The following is a 17223-nucleotide window of genomic DNA, read 5'->3' as shown; positions in this document are numbered from 1 at the left end:
GAACATGGCCAGTGTCTTCCTATTCAACATGTAGAATGCTTTCCTAATTTCTCTTTTTGCTCTCTGTCTTTGTGTTCTGCATTTTCCTTACTTTTATTGTCAGAAACTCCAGAAAGTCAATCGTACTAATTTATCACAATTTGCTTTATTAATTTATACTTTGCTTATATGGAATTTTGCCCAGCAGACCTCATTACAGTTTCTAACCTGTTTTATTTATTTATTTTTTTTTCAGAGACAGGGTCTCCCTCTGTTGTCCAAGGCTGGAGTGTAGTAGCGCTATCGCAGCTGACCGCAGCCTCAACCTTCCAGGCTGAAGCGATCCTCCCACCTCAACCTCCCACGTGGCTGAGACTACAGGTGCTTGCCACTATGCCCAACTAATATTTGGAATTTTCGTATACGTGGATTCCAGAAGGGTGACAGCGAAACGTGAGTAGGCATGGATTTTGGTATATGCAGAGATGGGGGGCTGGAACTGATTCTGTATACTGAGGGACGACGACTGTATATGTTTTTACAATTACGCTGTAGGATACATACTGTTGCATAGCCTTGAAAATAATAATTTTTAATTGAGTGGAATAATAATAATATTGATAAAAGTAGCAGCTGGCCAGGTGTGGTGGCTCACACTGGTAATCGCAACACTTTGGGAGGCTGAGGCAGGAGGATGGCTTGAGGCCAAGAGTTTGCGATAGGCCTTGGAAACAAAGGGGGAGTCACCATCCCTACAGAAAAACACATGAATTAGCCTAGTGTGGTGGCATGTTCCTGTAGTCCCAGCAACTTGGGAGGCTGAGGTGGGAGGATCACTTGAGCCCAGGGAGGCTGAGACTGCAGTGAGTCATGATCAGGCCTCTGCACTCCAGCCTGGGTGACAGAGTGAGACCCTGTCTCAAAACAACAAAAAAGTAGCAGCTAACATCAACTGACCTTTTATACCAGGTGCCTATGGATACCATAGTTTAATTTCTTATAACTGTTTCTTATTTCACTTACCAACTCTGTCTTCAGTTACTCCCAGATTTTTACTGTGTGTGTACAGATGACCTTTTGTTTAGATTGAATTGTCTCCCCAGAAGTAAGATTACTGTGAGTCATGGTGAATGGACATTCTCATTACCCTTGATGTAAATCGACAGGGTTTTGGGTGCCTCCCAGCTATAATCTTAGCACTTTGGGAGGCTGAGAGAGGAGGATTGCTTGAGGCCAAGAGTTGGAGGAGGCAGTATGGCAGTATGGTGAGACCCTGTCTCCATTATTTTAAAAAATTGACAGGCTTTACCCTGGAAGGCTTATACACAATTTAAGCACCCCTCATAGTATAAGAAAGTGCCCATTTCACTGCACCTTTGCCAGCACAGGGTATTATAATTTAGTAAGTCATTTTTTGTTTGATTATTTTACATAGACAAAAGACCTCATGTTACTCTACTTGTCACATTTCAACATCTTTCCTCAGCTAATTAGCTCTATTTCTTTTCTGTCTGTAAATGGTTGTTGTTGTTTTGTTCTTTGAGACAGGGTCTTGCTCTGTCACCAGGCTGGACTGTAGTGGCATAATCATGCCTCACTGCAGCCTTGACCTCCCAGGCTCAAACTTCCGCATTCCGAGTAGCTGGGACTACAAGTGTGCACCACCACTCCCAGCTAACTTTTTTCTTCTTTTGGATAGAGACAGGGTCTCACTGTGTTGTCCAGACCGGTCTCTAGCTCCTGGCCTTAAGCAATCCTCCTGCATTAGCTTCTCAAATGGCTGGAATTTCAGGCATGAGCCACCATGCCTGGCCTGGGCTAGTCCCATATTCTCTAGAGTTCTCTTTACTTTGTGCTAGCCAATCTCTCATTATGCTGTTCACCTGTTATAATGAATAATTCTCTGTATTAAATTTTACCACTTTAAACTTTTGAGTGGTTTATGCTTCCTGATTGGACTCTGACTAATATGTTAGGAAGGGTCCCAGGAGATAAACCCACACAGATGGGATTTGGGCATAGGTTTGGTTTCCCAGGGGGCAGTGCTGAGCTCTTTGCCAGTGGGAAATGGGATGCTGGTGATTTCCAGTAGGTGACCTCACAGTGACTCAAGCTACCACTTACTGTTGATTGTGACGAAATGCCAGCTGAGGCACATTGCCTTGGGAGCTAAGTGGTTGCTGCCCTTGACCACTGTGAAGACTGGTGTGGGAAGGGTCGCTTTGGATGCACTTGAGCAGGGGTCCCCAACCCCTGAGCCATGGAGCCGCAAGGAGCCACACAGCAGGAGGTGAGCGGTGTCGAGTGAGGGAGTGAGGGAAGCTTCGTCTGTATTTACAGCCACTCCCCTTTGCTCACATTCCCGCCTGAGCTCCACCTTCTCAGATGAGCAGCAGCATTAGATTCTCATAGGAGAACGCACCCTGTTGTGAACCGTGCATGTGAGGGATCTAGGTCGCGCTGTCCTTATGAGAATCTAATACCTATTGATCTGTCACTTTCTCCCATCACGCTCAGGTGGGACCATCCAGTTGCAGGAAAACAAGCTTAACACGCCCACTGATTCTACATTATGGTGAGTTCTATAATTATTTTATAATATATTACAGTGTAATAATGGAAATAAAGTGCCTAATAAATGCAAATGTGCTTACATCTTTTGGCCCAGCTCCTACCTCCCGGCAGCCTCTCCAGGCCCAGAACTTTCTCCAGTCAGCCTCTACAGACCAAGCTCATGACTCACCATGGCCTATTTAGGCCCATACCCTACCTCACGGCAGTCTCCGCAGATGAGGCTACTGCCTCACAACAGCCTCCACAGGCACAGCTCCATCGTTACAATGGCCTCTTTAGACCCAGCTCCTGCCTCCCAGCCTTCTCTCCAGGCCCTGAGCTTTCTCAGTAAGTTCAGGTAGCTGGGACTGTAGGTATACATGACGATACTTGGCTAATTTTTAAATTGTTTTGTAGACATGGGGTGTCACTTTGTTGGCCAGGCTGGTGTCAAACTAATGGCCTCAAGTGACCCTTCCACCCCTGCCTCCCATCCTCGAGGTATGTGCCACCACAAGGAGCACTTGTTCAGTTTTCTAAAAAAAAAATTTCTAAAGTAAGGCTGTGGGATGATGGCAGGAAGATAAAAGAAAAACAGAAGCATAAGTTAAAATGACTTATTCACACATATTCTTTTGACAGCAAGAAGAACTTTTCGTATCTACATTCCCTACAAACAAAGAAAAGGCAGATAAACAATGTTGTATAGGAACTTCAACACACACTGTACAATATTCCCACTTTGCTGACATAAGTTATGGAAATTTCATGGTTTACTTGAGTGTCGCTACCAGTATTTTGCTTCTCTGATGATTTTTATCAACTTCCTCATCTGTTAACTTCTCTCCAAGGTATGTCATGTCACGACATACTGCCGCTGCACGAACATGGCCAGTGTCTTCCTATTCAACATGTAGAATGCTTTCCTAATTTCTCTTTTTGCTCTCTGTCTTTGTGTTCTGCATTTTCCTTACTTTTATTGTCAGAAACTCCAGAAAGTCAATCGTACTAATTTATCACAATTTGCTTTATTAATTTATACTTTGCTTATATGGAATTTTGCCCAGCAGACCTCATTACAGTTTCTAACCTGTTTTATTTATTTATTTTTTTTTCAGAGACAGGGTCTCCCTCTGTTGTCCAAGGCTGGAGTGTAGTAGCGCTATCGCAGCTGACCGCAGCCTCAACCTTCCAGGCTGAAGCGATCCTCCCACCTCAACCTCCCACGTGGCTGAGACTACAGGTGCTTGCCACTATGCCCAACTAATATTTGGAATTTTCGTATACGTGGATTCCAGAAGGGTGACAGCGAAACGTGAGTAGGCATGGATTTTGGTATATGCAGAGATGGGGGGCTGGAACTGATTCTGTATACTGAGGGACGACGACTGTATATGTTTTTACAATTACGCTGTAGGATACATACTGTTGCATAGCCTTGAAAATAATAATTTTTAATTGAGTGGAATAATAATAATATTGATAAAAGTAGCAGCTGGCCAGGTGTGGTGGCTCACACTGGTAATCGCAACACTTTGGGAGGCTGAGGCAGGAGGATGGCTTGAGGCCAAGAGTTTGCGATAGGCCTTGGAAACAAAGGGGGAGTCACCATCCCTACAGAAAAACACATGAATTAGCCTAGTGTGGTGGCATGTTCCTGTAGTCCCAGCAACTTGGGAGGCTGAGGTGGGAGGATCACTTGAGCCCAGGGAGGCTGAGACTGCAGTGAGTCATGATCAGGCCTCTGCACTCCAGCCTGGGTGACAGAGTGAGACCCTGTCTCAAAACAACAAAAAAGTAGCAGCTAACATCAACTGACCTTTTATACCAGGTGCCTATGGATACCATAGTTTAATTTCTTATAACTGTTTCTTATTTCACTTACCAACTCTGTCTTCAGTTACTCCCAGATTTTTACTGTGTGTGTACAGATGACCTTTTGTTTAGATTGAATTGTCTCCCCAGAAGTAAGATTACTGTGAGTCATGGTGAATGGACATTCTCATTACCCTTGATGTAAATCGACAGGGTTTTGGGTGCCTCCCAGCTATAATCTTAGCACTTTGGGAGGCTGAGAGAGGAGGATTGCTTGAGGCCAAGAGTTGGAGGAGGCAGTATGGCAGTATGGTGAGACCCTGTCTCCATTATTTTAAAAAATTGACAGGCTTTACCCTGGAAGGCTTATACACAATTTAAGCACCCCTCATAGTATAAGAAAGTGCCCATTTCACTGCACCTTTGCCAGCACAGGGTATTATAATTTAGTAAGTCATTTTTTGTTTGATTATTTTACATAGACAAAAGACCTCATGTTACTCTACTTGTCACATTTCAACATCTTTCCTCAGCTAATTAGCTCTATTTCTTTTCTGTCTGTAAATGGTTGTTGTTGTTTTGTTCTTTGAGACAGGGTCTTGCTCTGTCACCAGGCTGGACTGTAGTGGCATAATCATGCCTCACTGCAGCCTTGACCTCCCAGGCTCAAACTTCCGCATTCCGAGTAGCTGGGACTACAAGTGTGCACCACCACTCCCAGCTAACTTTTTTCTTCTTTTGGATAGAGACAGGGTCTCACTGTGTTGTCCAGACCGGTCTCTAGCTCCTGGCCTTAAGCAATCCTCCTGCATTAGCTTCTCAAATGGCTGGAATTTCAGGCATGAGCCACCATGCCTGGCCTGGGCTAGTCCCATATTCTCTAGAGTTCTCTTTACTTTGTGCTAGCCAATCTCTCATTATGCTGTTCACCTGTTATAATGAATAATTCTCTGTATTAAATTTTACCACTTTAAACTTTTGAGTGGTTTATGCTTCCTGATTGGACTCTGACTAATATGTTAGGAAGGGTCCCAGGAGATAAACCCACACAGATGGGATTTGGGCATAGGTTTGGTTTCCCAGGGGGCAGTGCTGAGCTCTTTGCCAGTGGGAAATGGGATGCTGGTGATTTCCAGTAGGTGACCTCACAGTGACTCAAGCTACCACTTACTGTTGATTGTGACGAAATGCCAGCTGAGGCACATTGCCTTGGGAGCTAAGTGGTTGCTGCCCTTGACCACTGTGAAGACTGGTGTGGGAAGGGTCGCTTTGGATGCACTTGAGCAGGGGTCCCCAACCCCTGAGCCATGGAGCCGCAAGGAGCCACACAGCAGGAGGTGAGCGGTGTCGAGTGAGGGAGTGAGGGAAGCTTCGTCTGTATTTACAGCCACTCCCCTTTGCTCACATTCCCGCCTGAGCTCCACCTTCTCAGATGAGCAGCAGCATTAGATTCTCATAGGAGAACGCACCCTGTTGTGAACCGTGCATGTGAGGGATCTAGGTCGCGCTGTCCTTATGAGAATCTAATACCTATTGATCTGTCACTTTCTCCCATCACGCTCAGGTGGGACCATCCAGTTGCAGGAAAACAAGCTTAACACGCCCACTGATTCTACATTATGGTGAGTTCTATAATTATTTTATAATATATTACAGTGTAATAATGGAAATAAAGTGCCTAATAAATGCAAATGTGCTTACATCTTTTGGCCCAGCTCCTACCTCCCGGCAGCCTCTCCAGGCCCAGAACTTTCTCCAGTCAGCCTCTACAGACCAAGCTCATGACTCACCATGGCCTATTTAGGCCCATACCCTACCTCACGGCAGTCTCCGCAGATGAGGCTACTGCCTCACAACAGCCTCCACAGGCACAGCTCCATCGTTACAATGGCCTCTTTAGACCCAGCTCCTGCCTCCCAGCCTTCTCTCCAGGCCCTGAGCTTTCTCAGTAAGTTCAGGTAGCTGGGACTGTAGGTATACATGACGATACTTGGCTAATTTTTAAATTGTTTTGTAGACATGGGGTGTCACTTTGTTGGCCAGGCTGGTGTCAAACTAATGGCCTCAAGTGACCCTTCCACCCCTGCCTCCCATCCTCGAGGTATGTGCCACCACAAGGAGCACTTGTTCAGTTTTCTAAAAAAAAAATTTCTAAAGTAAGGCTGTGGGATGATGGCAGGAAGATAAAAGAAAAACAGAAGCATAAGTTAAAATGACTTATTCACACATATTCTTTTGACAGCAAGAAGAACTTTTCGTATCTACATTCCCTACAAACAAAGAAAAGGCAGATAAACAATGTTGTATAGGAACTTCAACACACACTGTACAATATTCCCACTTTGCTGACATAAGTTATGGAAATTTCATGGTTTACTTGAGTGTCGCTACCAGTATTTTGCTTCTCTGATGATTTTTATCAACTTCCTCATCTGTTAACTTCTCTCCAAGGTATGTCATGTCACGACATACTGCCGCTGCACGAACATGGCCAGTGTCTTCCTATTCAACATGTAGAATGCTTTCCTAATTTCTCTTTTTGCTCTCTGTCTTTGTGTTCTGCATTTTCCTTACTTTTATTGTCAGAAACTCCAGAAAGTCAATCGTACTAATTTATCACAATTTGCTTTATTAATTTATACTTTGCTTATATGGAATTTTGCCCAGCAGACCTCATTACAGTTTCTAACCTGTTTTATTTATTTATTTTTTTTTCAGAGACAGGGTCTCCCTCTGTTGTCCAAGGCTGGAGTGTAGTAGCGCTATCGCAGCTGACCGCAGCCTCAACCTTCCAGGCTGAAGCGATCCTCCCACCTCAACCTCCCACGTGGCTGAGACTACAGGTGCTTGCCACTATGCCCAACTAATATTTGGAATTTTCGTATACGTGGATTCCAGAAGGGTGACAGCGAAACGTGAGTAGGCATGGATTTTGGTATATGCAGAGATGGGGGGCTGGAACTGATTCTGTATACTGAGGGACGACGACTGTATATGTTTTTACAATTACGCTGTAGGATACATACTGTTGCATAGCCTTGAAAATAATAATTTTTAATTGAGTGGAATAATAATAATATTGATAAAAGTAGCAGCTGGCCAGGTGTGGTGGCTCACACTGGTAATCGCAACACTTTGGGAGGCTGAGGCAGGAGGATGGCTTGAGGCCAAGAGTTTGCGATAGGCCTTGGAAACAAAGGGGGAGTCACCATCCCTACAGAAAAACACATGAATTAGCCTAGTGTGGTGGCATGTTCCTGTAGTCCCAGCAACTTGGGAGGCTGAGGTGGGAGGATCACTTGAGCCCAGGGAGGCTGAGACTGCAGTGAGTCATGATCAGGCCTCTGCACTCCAGCCTGGGTGACAGAGTGAGACCCTGTCTCAAAACAACAAAAAAGTAGCAGCTAACATCAACTGACCTTTTATACCAGGTGCCTATGGATACCATAGTTTAATTTCTTATAACTGTTTCTTATTTCACTTACCAACTCTGTCTTCAGTTACTCCCAGATTTTTACTGTGTGTGTACAGATGACCTTTTGTTTAGATTGAATTGTCTCCCCAGAAGTAAGATTACTGTGAGTCATGGTGAATGGACATTCTCATTACCCTTGATGTAAATCGACAGGGTTTTGGGTGCCTCCCAGCTATAATCTTAGCACTTTGGGAGGCTGAGAGAGGAGGATTGCTTGAGGCCAAGAGTTGGAGGAGGCAGTATGGCAGTATGGTGAGACCCTGTCTCCATTATTTTAAAAAATTGACAGGCTTTACCCTGGAAGGCTTATACACAATTTAAGCACCCCTCATAGTATAAGAAAGTGCCCATTTCACTGCACCTTTGCCAGCACAGGGTATTATAATTTAGTAAGTCATTTTTTGTTTGATTATTTTACATAGACAAAAGACCTCATGTTACTCTACTTGTCACATTTCAACATCTTTCCTCAGCTAATTAGCTCTATTTCTTTTCTGTCTGTAAATGGTTGTTGTTGTTTTGTTCTTTGAGACAGGGTCTTGCTCTGTCACCAGGCTGGACTGTAGTGGCATAATCATGCCTCACTGCAGCCTTGACCTCCCAGGCTCAAACTTCCGCATTCCGAGTAGCTGGGACTACAAGTGTGCACCACCACTCCCAGCTAACTTTTTTCTTCTTTTGGATAGAGACAGGGTCTCACTGTGTTGTCCAGACCGGTCTCTAGCTCCTGGCCTTAAGCAATCCTCCTGCATTAGCTTCTCAAATGGCTGGAATTTCAGGCATGAGCCACCATGCCTGGCCTGGGCTAGTCCCATATTCTCTAGAGTTCTCTTTACTTTGTGCTAGCCAATCTCTCATTATGCTGTTCACCTGTTATAATGAATAATTCTCTGTATTAAATTTTACCACTTTAAACTTTTGAGTGGTTTATGCTTCCTGATTGGACTCTGACTAATATGTTAGGAAGGGTCCCAGGAGATAAACCCACACAGATGGGATTTGGGCATAGGTTTGGTTTCCCAGGGGGCAGTGCTGAGCTCTTTGCCAGTGGGAAATGGGATGCTGGTGATTTCCAGTAGGTGACCTCACAGTGACTCAAGCTACCACTTACTGTTGATTGTGACGAAATGCCAGCTGAGGCACATTGCCTTGGGAGCTAAGTGGTTGCTGCCCTTGACCACTGTGAAGACTGGTGTGGGAAGGGTCGCTTTGGATGCACTTGAGCAGGGGTCCCCAACCCCTGAGCCATGGAGCCGCAAGGAGCCACACAGCAGGAGGTGAGCGGTGTCGAGTGAGGGAGTGAGGGAAGCTTCGTCTGTATTTACAGCCACTCCCCTTTGCTCACATTCCCGCCTGAGCTCCACCTTCTCAGATGAGCAGCAGCATTAGATTCTCATAGGAGAACGCACCCTGTTGTGAACCGTGCATGTGAGGGATCTAGGTCGCGCTGTCCTTATGAGAATCTAATACCTATTGATCTGTCACTTTCTCCCATCACGCTCAGGTGGGACCATCCAGTTGCAGGAAAACAAGCTTAACACGCCCACTGATTCTACATTATGGTGAGTTCTATAATTATTTTATAATATATTACAGTGTAATAATGGAAATAAAGTGCCTAATAAATGCAAATGTGCTTACATCTTTTGGCCCAGCTCCTACCTCCCGGCAGCCTCTCCAGGCCCAGAACTTTCTCCAGTCAGCCTCTACAGACCAAGCTCATGACTCAATGGCCTATTTAGGCCCATACCCTACCTCACGGCAGTCTCCGCAGATGAGGCTACTGCCTCACAACAGCATCCACAGGCACAGCTCCATCGTTACAATGAGCTCTTTAGACCCAGCTCCTGCCTCCCAGCCTTCTCTCCAGGCCCTGAACTTTGTCAAGTCGACCTCACCAGGCCCAGCTCATGCTTCTTTGCAGCCTCCTCAGGCCCAGCTCCTGCATCTTGGTGGTCCCTCCAGGCCCAGCCTCTGCCTCCCGTTGGCCTCTACATTCCCAACATCTGCCTCACAGCAGATTCTGCACGCCCAGCATCTGTCTCACTGTGGACCCCCCAAGCCAAGCTCCCAACCTTTCAGCAGCTTCTACACACCCAGCTCCTGCCACCCAGTGGCCTCTTTAGGCCAAGCTCATGTTTCACAAGGGCCTTTCCAGGCCCAACTTTTGTCTCATGGCAACCTTCCCTGGCCAGATTCCTGCCTGTCTCCCAGCAGCCTAGACAGGCCCAGGTCTTGCCTCACACTGGCCTCTCTACATCCAGCTTATGCCTCACGGTGGCCTCTCCAGGCCCAACTCCTGTTCCAGGACGTCATCTCCGGGCCCAAAACTTACTCACGTCAGACTCTCTAGTCCCAACTGCTGCCTCCTGGTGGCCTATGAAGGCCCAAAATCTCCTCAAGTTGACCTCTCCAGGCCCGAATTCTGCCTCTCAACAACCTCTTTGGACTCAGTGCCTATCCATCTCCTGGCGGCCTTGGTCGGCCCACAGCTTCCTCAAGCCAAGCTACCCAGGCCCAGGTCAGGCCTCACGGTGGCCTCTCCAGGATGAGCTCCTGCCCTCCGATGGCATCTCCAGGCCCGAAATGGTCTCCGGTTGGTGGGCTCCTCCACGCCAAGCTGGGGCCTCCCGGCGACCGCCGCAGGCCCAAGTTGTCCTGAAGTCGGCCTCTCCCGGCCCTGCCTCCCAGCAAGTAAGCAAGCTCTTTTGGCTCAACTCCTGCCCAGCTCCCAACCGCCTTTGTAGTCCCCGAACTTTCTCCAGCCAAGCTCTGAGGGCCCACTTCCTGCCTCCTGGTGGCCTGTACGGGCCTAGCACTGGTTGGGGAGCAGCCTCTGCAGGCCCCGCCCTTGCCTCCCAGGGGCCTCTCCAGGCCCAGCTCTTGCCGCCACGGCGGCCTCCTGGGGCCAAGTCCCTGCCTGCCTCCCAGCAGCCCGCGTTCGGCCCAGCTCCTCCGTCACGGTGGCCTGTTGATGCCCAACTCATGCCTCTGGCACCCTGCCCAGAGGCGTGAGTCCCTGCCTCACACTGGCTCCTCCCACGCTGAGAGAGGTCACTGTGAGCCCTTGCCTCACACCGGCCCCTCACATGCGGACAGAGGTCAGCGTGAGCCCCTTGCCTCACTTGGGCCCCTCCCAAGCTGAGAGAGGTCAGTGTGAGCCCTTGCCTCACACCGGCCCCTCCCACGTGGACAGAGGTCAGCGTGAGCCCCTTGCCTCACACCGGCCCCTCCCACGCTGAGAGAGGTCAGTGTGAGCCCTTGCCTCACACCGGCCCCTCCCACGCTGAGAGAGGTCAGTGTGAGCCCCTTGCCTCGCACCAGCCCGTCCCACGCTGAGAGAGGTCAGCGTGAGCCCTTGCCTCACACCGGCCCCTCCCACGCTGAGAGAGGTCAGTGTGAGCCCCTTGCCTCGCACCAGCCCGTCCCACGCTGAGAGAGGTCAGCGTGAGCCCTTGCCTCACACTGGCCCCTCCCACGCTGAGAGAGGTCAGCGTGAGCCCTTGCCTCACACCGGCCCTTCCCACGCTGACAGAGCTCAGCCTGAGCCCCTTGCCTCACACCGGCCCCTCCCACGCTGAGAGAGGTCAGTGTGAGCCCCTTGCCTCGCACCAGCCCGTCCCACGCTGAGAGAGGTCAGCGTGAGCCCTTGCCTCACACCGGCCCCTCCCACGCTGAGAGAGGTCAGCCTGAGCCCCTTGCCTCACACCGGCCCCTCCCACGCTGAGAGAGGTCAGCGTGAGCCCTTGCCTCACACCGGCCCCTCCCACGCTGAGAGAGGTCAGTGTGAGCCCTTGCCTCACACCGGCCCCTCCCAGGCTGGGAGAGGTCAGCGTGAGCCCCTTGCCTCACACCGGCCCCTCCCACACTGAGAGAGGTCAGCGTGAGCCCCTGCCTCAACAGGCCACCGTGAGGGAATAGCAGGGTCGCACGCGGGCTGCTGGGAGGTAGGCAGAGACTTGGGCCCGGGAGGTCGCGGTGGGGCGAGAGCTGGGCCTGGAGACTCCCCTGGGAGGCAACAGCGGGGTCTGCAGACGCCCGTCTCCAGCTGGAGCTGGGACTGTTCAGTCACTGGGAGAAGGGATGTGGGTCTGAAGAGCTTGGTTGCAGAAACTTTGGGGTCTACAAACGCAGGCGGGAGCTGAGCCAAAAGAGCTTGTTTGCTGGGAGGCGGGAGATGCAGCCAGGAGGAACAGCTGGGCCATGCGGGAGGCGGAGGCCAGGCCTCCTCAAATTGGCCTCTCAGACGCACTTGCAGCCTCCCGGCATCCTCTCCGGGCCCAGCTCTTCCTCCTGGCTGCATCTCCGGGCCGGACTCTGGGCCGACTCCAGGTCTCAACAACGTCTTTGGACTCAGCTCCTAGTGGCCCTGGTAGGCCCACAACTTCCCTAAGCCAAGCTCCCCAGGCCCAGCTCAGGCCTCACGGTGGCCTCTCCAGGCTCAGCTCCTGCCCTCTGATGGCATCTGCAGGCCCCAAACGGCCTCCGGTCGGTGGGCTCCTCTAGGCCCAGCTTGGGCCTCCCGGCGGCCTCTGCAGGCTCAAGTCGGCCTGGAAGTGGGCCTGGAAGAGCAGCAAGTCGGCCTCCCCGGGCCCAGCTCCGTCCTCTCGGCGGCCTCTCCAGGTGCAAAACTTCCTCGAGTCAGCCTCTCCAGGCCCAGCTCCTCCTGCCTCCCAGTGGCCTCTTTCGGCCCAGCCCAGCTCATGGCTGTCGGCGGCCTTCCCAGGCCCCACTTTTGACTTTTGGCAGCCTCTTCAGGCGCAGAACTTGATCTCCAGTCGGCCTTTGCAGGCCCGGCCTCCTGCCTCTCGAAGGCCTGCATGGGCCCGGCCTCGGCCTCGGCCTCACTGCGGACTCTCCACGCCCAGCTAGCTCTCGCCTCACTGCGGCCTCCCCAGTCCAAAGCTCCTGCCTTTCGGCCACTTCGGCAGGTCCAGCTACTGCCTGCCAGTGGCCTCTTTAGGCCGAGCTCATTCCTCACAACGGCCTTTCCAGTCCCCGTTTTTCCCTTCCGGCAGCCTCTTGGCCTCTAATTTGTTTATCTTTTGTGTATAAATCCCAAAATATTGAATTTTGGAATATTTCCACCATTATATATTTTGGTAGGTAATTTATTTGGAGTGAGTTTCTGCACCATGCCTGAATTTTTTATTTTATTTTCCTTATCATTTGGTGTTAAACAGGTTTAATGACGGTCGTGGCAACTTTTTGGCACAATGAAAAATATCGCCCATGATCAACGTGTTCTGTTCTGGGGAAGGGGGCAAAGGCAGGGTGAATCACTTTCTTAAAAAGTATAGCTCAAGTTGGGAGTGCAGAGGGAATGGGGAGAAAACCCTCCCGCTGCCTGTGTTGAAGTGCAGGAGCCCCCACCCCCATACTCACCTGAGTCCAGCCCCTCTGGGGAAGGAAGGGGTGCATGAGCTCCCCCTAGTCCACAGGCGCCTCCCTGTGGCCCAAGGCCCTCTTCACACTCCATCTTGTAGCCCCAGCAGGAGCTATTTTCCGAAAAGTGAAAAGCTCTGAAGGTCCCACAATTCATGGTATGTACAGGGGCTCGGAGGAGGGAAACTGCCCAGCTTTCCCCCAGCACAGCTGCAGGGGTAGGGGGTATAGATAAGAGGAGCAGGCCTTGGCCAGGCGTGGTGGCCCACGCCTGTAATCCCAGCACTTTGGGAGGGGGAGGCAGGCAGATCACGATGTCAGGAGATCGAAATCAGCCTGGCCAAGATGATGAAGCCCCGTCTGTACTAAAAATACAAAAATTAGCCGGACGTGGTAGCGTGCACCTGTAACCCTAGCTACCCGGAAGGCTGAGGCAGGAGAATGGCGTGAACCCGGCGGGAAGAGGTTGCAGTGAGCCAAGATCGCACCACTGCACTCCAGCCTGGGCGACAGAGCAAGACTCAGTCTCAAAAAAAAAAAAAAAAAAAGAGGCAGGCCTTACTCCATCCCAAACTGAAAGGATTAAATGGCTTTACCTGGGAGAAGATAACCATCCTGCCCTCCATTGCTACCCCCACATACTGTCCATGTTCTCAGGGGGTACTGTGAGTCCTGGGATCTTTGGGGTTGCCCACCTGCCTGTGGTAGTTATGGAGACCCCTAGGTGTTGAGGCAGGGCTGGGGTGTCCCCTTCCAACCAGGCTGTCAAGGCCCCAACTCTGGGGCAGAGGCAGTGGCAGGGCAGCCAGGGTTGCGCCAAAGCCTGAGCAGGTTGAGGTGGGGTCAGGCAGGGCTGGGAATCAGGGCGGGGGCAGCAGCAGTGGACCCGCTATGCACACATCATCTTCTCCAAGGTTTGTGTGCAGAACATCCTGCTCATGCTGCCCCAGCAGCTTCAGTTGGCACCTGCCCCAGTCCAGCCTCTGGGAACCATGCAGCAGCTCCCAGCGGCCCTGCACCCACCACCAGCATCCGTTTCACCTGCAGTTGAAGATCCGTGAGGTGCCCAGACGATCTTGCAGTCATCAGTCCCACGGAGCAGCCCGCGAGGCTGAGGCTCCTCCCACTGGACCGCCCCCCAACTGGCACCACTGCTGCCCCTGCCCCTACTCTCAGCCTCACGTGACTCTCGGGCAGAGGCAGTGGTGGGGCAGCCAGGGCAGCGTCAAGAGTCTGAGCCAGGTGAGGTGCGGTCAGGACCCCCACAGGGCTGGGAGTCAGGGCAGGGGCAGAACAAACCTTGGGGAGGATGTGTGCATAGTGGGCCTGCAGGGCGGCTGTGGCCTAGTGGACAGGAAGAAGCAGTGGACCTGGAAGAGCTGCTTGATCAGGGCCGGCACTGGTCCAGGGCACGTGCAGTGAAGAGGACAGCGCCTTCTCGGTCTCCGGTTCCCTGAGCCTGTCCTCGGCTTCTCCACATGTACAGGCAAAGGGGAAGCTGTCCCCATCACACATGGCACAGTTGGGGGTGTCGGGCTTTGGACTGCAGCTGGAGCATCTTCTCATCTTGCATTTGGGTGTGGTGGGGTCCTTCAGTGTGGGATCCATGTCCGTGGGGTTCCTTCTGCCCCGACCCCGAAAGCCCAGTCAGTTTCTCTTCAGACTCTGCCCCCCGGGTGGCTCAGCCCAGCTCCTGCCTGGGAAAGCCTTAGTGTTGGGAGGGACCCTGATGACTGAGGAGCCTGGTAGCTCCGGGTCGCCCAAACTTTCAGGTCTCTTGCACCAGAAGGTGGCAGGATCCATTGGGAGGAAACAGGTCACCTTGGAAGGCATCCCTGGGCCCCCATCCCCAGGGGTAGGGGCTGTAGGGGGCCCGCTCTGCTGCCTTGACCAGACTCCTGGGCTTTGAAGGCTCCTGGGCCCAGTAAGAAGGAGGTGGGTGCCAAGGTTGAGGAGGAAGCATATGAGTATGTGTAGGAGGAGGACAGGGTGGGACCATAGACTTTGCCGAAAGCTGCAGGTGGATCGGGGGACCCTGGGGTCTCAGGATCCAGCAAGGGGCGGCAGGAGTAAAGGAGGAAGGAATGACAGGTGCAAATACCTTCCCACCAAAGCCCTTGTTGCCCTCTGGCTCCTCCCAAGAGTTGTCCCCACTCTCAGTCGGTCACCCACTCCTTGAACTTGCGATCGGTGTCAGTGGTGCTAAAGCCATCATCAGCAATGACATCACCCCCTCCTCCTCATGGATGACCATGTGCTCCTCGTCACTCACTGTGTCCTCACTGGCCATGTGCTGGGAATGAGCAGCTCAGGTGGGCAGCAGCAGGGCTGCCCACTGGTCACCTCCCTCACCAGGGGCTGCAAAGTGGCCTGGAGCTCCATACTGAGTAGAAGGCTTTGGGCCAGAGTATGATGCAGTGCCAGACACCACCTGTGTCAGTTCCTGTAGTGCCTGATGGTCTATTTCCCTGCCGTCCAGGCTGTGTACCCCGCTGTGGGAGAAGGCTTGGGCCAGGCTGAGCCAGGTTCCCTGACTGTGTGCAGCCATTCTGCCCCACAGAAGCTGCTCCTTGGTATCCGAGCTCTGGAGTGTTTGGGCTGCAACTGACAGGAGTTCAGAGGACACCCCAGGGGCAGTGGCAGTGCCCGTCTCTGATATGCTCTTCTCCCATGAGCCCTTGTTACACTCCTGCTAGCCCCTGGCTTGTGGGCTTGGCCTCTGAGCTGGACTTCTTTCGGTCCTTGTTGCAAGTGGGCCACCTTCACCTGGAAGGCCAGGTCGTATTTCTCCATCTCATTGGGCCCCAGGGTGTACCACCGCTCGCTCAGCATCTGGCTGATGGTCCGGTTATCCTGGTTGGGGTGACCCTGGTGTGTATATATATGTTTTTGAGATGGAATCTCGCTCTGTTGCCCAGGCTGGAGTGGAACAGCGTGATCTTGGCTCACTGCAACCTCCACCTCCTGGTTCAAGAGATTTTCCTGCTTCAGCCTCCCGAGTAGCTGGGATTACAGGTGTGCACCACCACGCCTAGCTGATTTTTGTATTTTTAGTAGAGATGGGGTTTCACCATGTTGGCCAGGCTGGTCTCGAACTCCTGACCTCAGGTGATCCACCCACCTTGGCCTCCCAAAGTGCTGGGATTACAGGCATGAACGACCATGCCCGGCCACTTTGTATATCTTGAACTTCAGAGTAATTGTGAAGTCAAGTAAGTAACTAAAATAAGAAAGGATGAAAAACAGAGTGGTGATTACAAAATGAATATGTAGCAACGGAAAATCCTATTAAAGGAAACAGACTTCTACTGTAATCTTGTAGAAGTTGAAATTAAATAAAGGGGGTAAGCAGATACATTCCATAGCTCAGCTGAGGGCCCGTGTGTGGACACATGCTGGACACAGCCAAAAACATTTTGCGAGGATTTGGATGCTAACCTAAGTACCTAATGCAAGGTCTGACATGCTGAGGTCAGACAATGTCAACTTCCCATCTGCACAAGGGTCGTTTAACAGAAGCATGCACTGTGCAGCCTGGCTACCGCTGAGAGGATGGACTTGGAGAGATGATGCTAAACCTTTCTGTCACCAGCAAACTTGTTTATGTACTTATTTTTCAAATGAAGACAATTGAAATGATTTACAAGATTCTTAGAGATAACTTGAGAAACCCGAAGTTTGGGATCCGTTATTTAGAATCCTGGGATTTAACCGCTGTGATGAGCAAGTGGTAAGATACCAACTCCTTTGCCTCCGACTGTGAATGCCTGGCTTGGTGTGGGTGGGCTGGGGAGGGCCAGGGCTGAGGGAGCACCCTTGGACTGGAGGAGCTGCCACGTTCCATCAGGGAGAACCAGCTGCTCACCAGCTGTCCTTGCATCATTTCCTTGGCCTCCACCTTCCTGGCAACTCTGGACTGGGCTTATGAGTATGTTCTCTATGTATACCTATGTATACCTCTTTCTTCTGTGCTCAGGCTCACCCCACCCTGGAGCCACCCCAAGGGAAGCAGGAGG

General features: G+C 51.2%; 1 protein-coding gene across 1 annotated transcript in view; it reads left to right on the top strand.

Annotated features, from left to right (window-relative positions):
* The window catches only part of LOC117975686 (nascent polypeptide-associated complex subunit alpha, muscle-specific form-like), a 40269-nt gene extending 27211 nt beyond the window's left edge, over nt 1–13058 (top strand). The window contains exons 18-24 of the mRNA XM_063593840.1: nt 236–2554; nt 2648–2880; nt 3651–5969; nt 6063–6295; nt 6590–9384; nt 9478–9951; nt 10080–13058. Of these exons, the coding sequence (XP_063449910.1) occupies nt 9552–9951; nt 10080–10837 (1158 nt within the window). The 5' untranslated portion in view covers nt 236–2554; nt 2648–2880; nt 3651–5969; ... (1 more) ...; nt 6590–9384; nt 9478–9551 and the 3' untranslated portion in view covers nt 10838–13058. The remainder of the gene's footprint in view (nt 1–235; nt 2555–2647; nt 2881–3650; nt 5970–6062; nt 6296–6589; nt 9385–9477; nt 9952–10079) is intronic.
* Nucleotides 13059–17223: the final 4165 nt, after the last annotated feature.

This window comes from Pan paniscus, chromosome 11 (assembly GCF_029289425.2).
Source record: "Pan paniscus chromosome 11, NHGRI_mPanPan1-v2.0_pri, whole genome shotgun sequence".
NCBI classification, from domain to species: domain Eukaryota; kingdom Metazoa; phylum Chordata; class Mammalia; order Primates; family Hominidae; genus Pan; species Pan paniscus.
Note: the sequence above shows the minus strand (reverse complement) of the source record. Positions and strands in the feature narration are given on the sequence as shown.